At 42.8% G+C, this 8,677-nt stretch overlaps 1 protein-coding gene across 3 annotated transcripts in view; it reads left to right on the top strand.

The window, feature by feature from the left end:
- Positions 1–388: 388 nt before the first annotated feature.
- DDX3X (DEAD-box helicase 3 X-linked) overlaps positions 389–8,677 on the top strand; it is a 346,585-nt gene continuing 338,296 nt past the window's right edge. For 2 of the 3 annotated variants that reach the window (XM_069204209.1, XM_069204207.1), the window contains exon 1: positions 436–683. In XM_069204209.1, coding sequence (XP_069060310.1) covers positions 639–683 — 45 coding nt within the window. In that variant the 5' untranslated portion in view covers positions 436–638. Of the gene's footprint in view, positions 684–8,677 lie in introns of all 3 variants that reach the window. The other variant, XM_069204208.1, reaches the window with a different exon arrangement.

The following is an 8,677-nucleotide window of genomic DNA, read 5'->3' as shown; positions in this document are numbered from 1 at the left end:
CATTTCCATTTAAATGATTTGGGAATCTCCGAGTAGGTCGGGGAAAGATGACACTAAGTTGTATAGCTTGAGGTACTGATTGCCTTTCCCTGCTAAACGTACTGCGATAACTTTGACTGGCTCACAACAGCCCAGTGATGTATGTTCACGAGCTTTTTTAAATCACAGGGGTTTCCTTCTTCTGATCCTGGGCCATTACAGCGTATTATTACATATTAGGTTATTAATCACTACGCGTCTCCCAATAACACTCAATGCCCACTATCCTATCCCCAGTCGCGGGTAACCCGCATGAGAGAGAATGCCGCGACCACGCGCTCGGATGCGGCCATGGGCGCGTGCCCGATCCCTTAGATAACTGTGCGAGCGCGAGCACGACGAGGTAGACGAGCACCCGCCGGACGCGATGACGTCTGGTACGTTTAAGAACACAGTGAAGACTCTCTGACGTCGTTCAGTTAGAAGCAGTTCTTCTTGCGGGGTGGAGGTGGTGACGAACCTTCTTTGAAGCAGCGCGACGGACGTCGAGCAAGCATAATACAGAACCCCGAACAAAAATAAAAATCAGAAACATCACCAAGCACAGCACACGTCTCCGGATTCCATAAAGCAAGAAACGACTCCTTTATCCTTTAGTTATGAGTCATGTGGCCGTCGAAAATGTACTCAATCTAGATCAGCAGGTGAGCTGTTGCGTTTTCCCACTCCTTATCCTATGTGTTAAAGTGCAGGTAGAAATCGGTCATAAAATGTCCTAAGCGGCGGGGGTGGGCAGCGGTTGGTTTGTGTGTTCTCCCGGGTGAAATGCGTGTCTTGCGTCCGCGGGTAATTGTGACGTCATCGCACGTCGGTTAGCGGGTGCTGCGCGGAGCCGGCGCTGTTGCTGTCACGGGTATCGAGTGTGTTAAGATGGCGCATAAGAGGGAGGGAGGAAGGCAGTAGCGGCCATAATAGACAATAGGAGGCGGATGAGTGGGTCGTCCGCGTCGGCCATTTTCTCTCAGTTTTTTATTGCTCGCCGGCCAAAGAGAAAGAAATACCTTGTGTAGGTTCCCTAACTGTCTTTCTAGGGCACCCCGCCATTTTGAATAGCTTTCTCACAGGGTCGCTTAAAATGGTGGGTGCTGTCGGCTTTAAAGGTGGCCCTCATGGTGTGCTGGTCTTTTAATGCATTTCTTTTTATTTCATGGTAGTTTCAAATAGTTACATTTCCATGGCATTTATGGTCCTTTTCTTTCTCTAACCTAAGTGATACGGTGACCGACGCTTGGTCGTATAAAATCCTGTCTGTAAACTATGTCTACGGACAAGGTCTGTGGCTACATTTTTGATTGGAGATGTTCGCCGGCCGGAAGCGATGCGCTTTCCTGTTAGCCTTTGTTTTGTTGTGTCACCCATGCCCCGCCTGCGTTCCGTAGGGCCGGGTGACGTACCTTATTGTTAGTCTGGTCTCTGTAGGGAGTGGCCTCAATGCGACGTATTCCGAGATTTGACTGCCAAGCTCTCGGGGACTGCGCTGTGGCGTCAGTCGTCCTTAGTGCTACCCGTTTTAGTCTATGTAAAGTTACTGTGCGTAGCAGTTTTTCTGCTCCGTTGACGTACTGCTTGTTCGTGCACCTTCCTGTTAACCCATCTACAAAAGTCTGAGGGCGACCGTTTAAAGTGATAGTACAGATATTCAAATGCGCATATATAGTGTTCGGTCTCGTTAAAACTTTAATTACGCCAGAGAAGCGTTTGCTATTTTTTGGGGCCTGTGATGCGCAGTTGTCTGAAGCATGCGTAATAACTCTTACTGATTGACGAGAACTGAAACGCACGTCATCGTGGTGCGTTCGAGATTGCGCATACTTCTTAAATGACAGTAATAATAACTACTAATCCTATATCGCCCCTTGGACACCATTCCAGACGCCTCCTTTCCAACATGACCACTGATTGTCTACGAGTGCCAAATGGGTTCTACGTTATGTTTTTCATAGACGACTGCAACAGCCACCTCAGTTGTGCAACATTCTGCCAAGGGGTTCTTCGTTTCGGCGTAGACGTAATTGTGGTGACTAAAGATATTGGGTGATTCTAAATTACGCGAAGACTGTCGCCATTATCGTGAAGCCTTTTTTCCTCTCTCGATGGACGTGTCATTGGCAATTATCTCGTACGCCTTTGATTTTGCGAGAGAAGAACATCGGAAGCGAGCAGGATCGCACAGTTTCTGAATGCTCAGCTGGTGGTTTATTGTTATTTTTTAATTTGGGATGGGGGCTGTGTGGGCTGTTAAAGTACTATAGTGTCTTCCGTATATGAAGAAAGCAGACCACAGTTATGTTTGAATAGACCCATTTAATTAAACTCGTAGTGGACGGGAAAAGTGTACGCAGAGCAATAATCCCTGCCCTGCTGAATTTTGACCGTTTGACACAAATCAGTGACATTTTATTGTACAGTGTTAATGGCTGTTCTTAAAGTAGAGTATCAAATGTGATACCGGTCGCTCAGTAGTTTTCCTGCTAGTGTAAATTCATGCATCTAGTGGGGTGGCGCCAAATCGAATCTGTGTGTAATATAAAACCACGAGATTGTATAGCAAGGTTGTCCGGTTCCAGATTTGCTGCGAAGTTTTAATGATCCACTGGATGCATTATCGCATCGTTTCCTGAAACGAAACGTTCCGCTTATGTGGACCCCCCTCAAAATCATTACTACTGGATTCTGGGCACCCCATTGAGACATTACTGGAAGCTGGCGACCCCCAGTTTAGGCGGGGCTTCCACGAATTAATCTGTGGCTACCACCTTAATTCTTGGTCTCAAATTTACGTTTCTGAACTATTTAATTACGTTTTAAACGTTTCCCCGGACCACATTTTAAGAACAGCTGCATTATAGGCTATTGCTTATTTTGGTTTCTCATTCCAGAATGAGCTATGTCATGAATTATATTTTTCAGGGTAGCGTGTTCTTTGTGGAAATGAACACTGTATTTCAAAATGTTTCTCTGTTTTCACTTACATGTATGTGAGCAATAACTCTTGTAGTAGCTATTTTTCAGCAGTTAGATGTACTGCCGCACATTCTAGTGGACAGGGTCAACCCACACTTAATGTCTGTGATGGTTGGATCTGCCGGCTCTGTTTTTCACATTTAATCACTCCTCTGGGGTAACCCATTTCTCCAGCATTTCAAACTATACAACTTTTGCAGAAGGTCGGAGCGTGACTTAGAGACTGCATCTAAATACGTTGTTGCTGCCCCGTTAGCCTATGTTTGTGTAAAAGGATAAGCCTGTATTGTATTTATAACGTGATCAATAGTATGTCTCAGCTGGACTGGATATTATGGTGCCAATTCAGCGATCAAGGTTGAACCGTGTTCGCATCTTTTAAAAATTGAGTTGCCAAAAAGCAGGTCTGGCAAATTAAAGTCAATAAGCCTTTGAATGTGGATTGTTAAAGATCCTCGCCAACAATATGTCATGTTTTAATGCTGTTTGTCCTCTTGGACATACCCTGTGGGTAGATTTGCACCGGTAACTTTCAGAGGTCCCCTTATGGGTGTATTTTTTGTGCTAATTTAAATTTTGTATGTATTTGTAATTATGAATTTCTTTCCTTGTGGGAAAGTTTATGCTCAATACAGTAGGCCTGGATTTGGTATGGCAACAAGCAAACAAGTTGTGTCAAATACCATAGGCCAGGCACAATTGTGAAACGCATTTAAGTCATACACGCTGTCAAAGGCTGCAAACGTACATTTTTAGGGGCGAGCGCAAAGTGACTGATTTATCATGGGCGTGGTTAAAATCCCCATGTAGACATTAGAAGAGGGACGTTTGCAGCCTTTTGCTGCTGATTTGATCTGCAATGCACCACATCCAGCATGACCACTGTCACCCGGGCTGCTGTCTTCGAATAGTATTCTCTGTATTTTACTTTTGGTTATCATTCCAGGTTGGCCAGCCCTTTGCTTCTAAAAGTGGTAACTTTAAAATAGTGCAGCACCTGTGCACAGTATAGTTGCTTTTTTATTGCAAGCATACTGTTTGTCGAGACTTAATTTCCTGCGAATAATTTATTTTGCTTATGCTTGTTAAAGTATGTTTTTTTTTTTTTTTGATAGTTCAGTGATTGCCTGCAAGGATGAGGAAGTGAGAGAATGAATGAGTGTCAACGGGTGAAGGACAGTGAATTTATTGTGCTGCTTGGGGTGCCTACCCACCAGTGACTGAAGAGGTACTTTAAAGACAAGCCAGTGCTCGTTTACACTACTAAGTCTAGTGATGTCATGGCTGTGGTTGTGCTGAGCCACTGTAGATGGTGTGCTTGCCAGGTACATAGACTGGGTTGCCAATCATGATGGCTTACAAATAATATATGAATATTTAAAATTAATGGTGACGCATTTGAGGATTATACATTCAGGCAAGGCTGTTGTGTAAGCTGATAGCCTGTATTGTATTTATTACGTGATCTAGTGTATGCTTCAGCTGGACTGGATATTATGGTGCCAGTTCAGCGATCAAGGTTGAACCGGGTTCGCATTTTTACAAATTATTTAATTGCAAAAAAGCAGTAGGTCTGGCATGTTTAATGATGAGATGTAGGTCAAAATCAACACGAATTTGAATGTGTATTGTTAAGAAATAGCTTTTAGGATTTGAGGATTATACATTCCGGCAAGGGAAGACTACAGTTGTCTGCTTGGAGTGTTGTTGTGCCATGTGGTCCTATTTTCTCAGGCCATAAATAGTGCTGCGCTCCAAATGCAAGTGAGTTTTGATGTTGCTTTCTGGGAGGGATGGTTTCACTTTCTTCAATAGCGAGGTGATTCTATGGCATCTTTATTTCCTTACACAGTGCTGTTTAGGTGCTCAGTTTAAAATAAGTCACTGGAAATTAGATGGAAGTTGACATTCGACGCTACCTAGTTTTATTTCATCGAGACTAGATTGAATTAGTTGTTGCTTGTTCATGGCAAATAAGGTAGGTGCTGCATAGGTAATATTCATGGCGTCTTTAAGTTATACCTGTATTATGTGGATAAGAAGCCAGATGTTCTGCATTAAAAGGGTGGTCAACTGCCTATTTTCTGACTTCTAGTTCTCCAGATGAAGGTCTAGGTGAGCCTCAATAATACTTAGCCATTGAATAATCTTCAAGTGAGTCCTTCTGGCACTTGATGGTCCACTGCAGCAAAAGCCACTTGGTATTAAGTATCTTTTTCAGTGCTCTATCCTCTCCATCTTTCCCCTTTGGCAGCAATTTCAATTGTACCCCCCTTACACAAATCATAATTAAGGCTTCTTTTTTTAATTATCTTTTTATTTAACATTTCTTTCTCTACTTAACCATATTTTTAACCCTCTTATTGGTATTTATATGTTTTATATTTTTGGGAATACGTGCATTAGTTATTGTATAGTTCCTCATTTAACAGATACATGCAGTCATACTGTTCCCTTTGCATTTTTTGCACATTAAGCAGCCAAATATAACAAAAACGCTGCACCCACAGGTAAAGCATTATATATAGATATGTGATAACATTTGCCTGTACTTAAGGAAATCTAATGTTTGTAATTCCTCGTGCTCTCCATCTGCTCAGCTGTTAGACTAAAACTCACGAAGGACAATATGGAGAGTCGCTCACAAGCAACACATATCTATCTATCGGTTTGATATGTGTAATAACAGAAAAATGAGAGCCTTAATCATAATCTTTAGTTTGCAAGATGGTTCTTCTCACTAATGTAGTGTTTTCTTTCAGGCTGTGGTGAAATGTCTGAATGGGCCATGGAATAAGCTTTTTAACAATTCAAGGTGTTTGAGAGACCTGATTAGATCCTTAGTCCACCCAACATTATAAAGCACATAGTAGGAGCAACAAATATACAGGGAGTGCAGAATTATTAGGCAAATTAGTATTTTGACCACATCATCCTCTTTATGCATGTTGTCTTACTCCAAGCTGTATAGGCTCGAAAGCCTACTACCAATTAAGCATATTAGGTGATGTGCATCTCTGTAATGAGAAGGGGTGTGGTCTAATGACATCAACACCCTATATCAGGTGTGCATAATTATTAGGCGACTTCCTTTCCTATGGCAAAATGGGTCAAAAGAAGGACTTGACAGGCTCAGAAAAGTCAAAAATAGTGAGATATCTTGCAGAGGGATGCAGCACTCTTAAAATTGCAAAGCTTCTGAAGCGTGATCATCGAACAATCAAGCGTTTCATTCAAAATAGTCAACAGGGTCGCAAGAAGCGTATGGAAAAACCAAGGCGCAAAATAACTGCCCATGAACTGAGAAAAGTCAAGCGTGCAGCTGCCACTTGCCACCAGTTTGGCCATATTTCAGAGCTGCAACATCACTGGAGTGCCCAAAAGCACAAGGTGTGCAATACTCAGAGACATGGCCAAGGTAAGAAAGGCTGAAAGACGACCACCACTGAACAAGACACACAAGCTGAAACGTCAAGACTGGGCCAAGAAATATCTCAAGACTGATTTTTCTAAGGTTTTATGGACTGATGAAATGAGAGTGAGTCTTGATGGGCCAGATGGATGGGCCCGTGGCTGGATTGGTAAAGGGCAGAGAGCTCCAGTCCGACTCAGACTCCAGCGAGGTGGAGTACTGGTTTGGGCTAGTATCATCAAAGATGAGCTTGTGGGGCCTTTTCGGGTTGAGGATGGAGTCAAGCTCAACTCCCAGTCCTACTGCCAGTTCCTGGAAGACACCTTCTTCAAGCAGTGGTACAGGAAGAAGTCTGCATCCTTCAAGAAAAACATGATTTTCATGCAGGACAATGCCCCATCACACGCGTCCATGTACTCCACAGCGTGGCTGGCAAGAAAGGGTATAAAAGAAGGAAATCTAATGACATGGCCTCCTTGTTCACCTGATCTGAACCCCATTGAGAACCTGTGGTCCATCATCAAATGTGAGATTTACAAGGAGGGAAAACAGTACACCTCTCTGAACAGTGTCTGGGAGGCTGTGGTTGCTGCTGCACGCAATGTTGATGGTGAACAGATCAAAACACTGACAGAATCCATGGATGGCAGGCTTTTGAGTGTCCTTGCAAAGAAAGGTGGCTATATTGGTCACTGATTTGTTTTTGTTTTGTTTTTGAATGTCAGAAATGTATATTTGTGAATGTTGAGATGTTATATTGGTTTCACTGGTAATAAATAATTGAAATGGGTATATATTTGTTTTTTGTTAAGTTGCCTAATAATTATGCACAGTAATAGTCACCTGCACACACAGATATCCCCCTAACATAGCTAAAACTAATAAACTAAAAACTACTTCCAAAAATATTCAGCTTTGGTATTAATGAGTTTTTTGGGTTCATTGAGAACATGGTTGTTCAATAATAAAATTAATCCTCAAAAATACAACTTGCCTAATAATTCTGCACTCCCTGTACATCAACTTCATTATTTTGATACTTCCCATGCATTAGTCACCTTGACAGCCTTTGACTTATACTGAGAGCCTATGATATACTGCATCATAGATACTTGCAAGGTGGGTGATTGTGAGTATCGCTTCAAAGTCCAGACCTATGTGAGATGTCCGTGTTGCTCTTCAACCCAGTCCTTGACTGGGTAATGTGAGACACAAATGAAGGTCAAGTCGATGCATCAGATGGACTTTATTCTCTACACTGAAGGACCTTGACTATGCTGACATCTAGCCTTAATATAAATAATATATACACACACACATATATACCTACACAGCTCCTCAATAGAGGACCTAGCCATGACTTAAAAAGTCACCTTCTTAGTGACACAATGGAGGGGCTGACAGTGACATGAAGAGCAGATTGAACAAACAAGGCCAGGCCTGCCTTCAGGATGGTAAACAATGTGTGGGGTATATCTCGGTACAGAACGAACACCAAACTGAGGCTTTATCAGAGCTGCATTCGGTCAGCATTCTTGTATGGAGCAGAATGCTGGTGGATGGCAAAAAGGTGACCTTTCCAAACTGTTATCCTTCCATACTGGTAACCTGAGAAGGTTTTTGGACATTTTCTGGCCGTGAAGCATCTCCAACTAGGGACGTCTCACCAAAAGCAAGCAAAAACCAGACACCATTAAGAGGAAAAGATGCGTCTGGGACTCCATTTGGAGAGAACAGGATTCCATCACAAGAACAGCTCTCCACTGGAACCCCCTGAAGGAAAACTGAAGAGGCAGGCTGAAGAATACTTGGAGGCAAACTATTGAAACAGAAATGAAGACCCTGAATCACAGCTGGGCCTGAGTAACTTGCCCAAGATAGATAGAAGTGGAGGTCCTTTATTGCTTGCTACTGATCCTGTCTTGAGCGATTAATCAGGTTTGCTTTGTAACTGCTCGTATTTGATCCCATGACATGCACACAGGTCTGGCCTCGCAGTGGAATCTGTTTTGAGTATCTTTGCAGCTTTCCGCTTCTTCGTGTTTTCTGCCATCCTGGTTTGCAGTGGAGACTAACTTTGGTTTTGCAGTGGAGAGTTTCTGCAACCCCCTCTCCTCAGTTAACTTAAATGACAATTGTAGGGCAGATCTGTGCTGTCTGCTGATGGCTGGAACTCGTCAGTCTGCTCTCACCCCATCAGTTACCCCTTTTGTGCAAGTAATTGAATGTGGTGTGTGTGTGTGTGTGTTTTTTTTCTTTTTT

Source organism: Pleurodeles waltl, chromosome 8, assembly GCF_031143425.1.
Source record: "Pleurodeles waltl isolate 20211129_DDA chromosome 8, aPleWal1.hap1.20221129, whole genome shotgun sequence".
Lineage (NCBI taxonomy): Eukaryota > Metazoa > Chordata > Amphibia > Caudata > Salamandridae > Pleurodeles > Pleurodeles waltl.
Note: the sequence above shows the minus strand (reverse complement) of the source record. Positions and strands in the feature narration are given on the sequence as shown.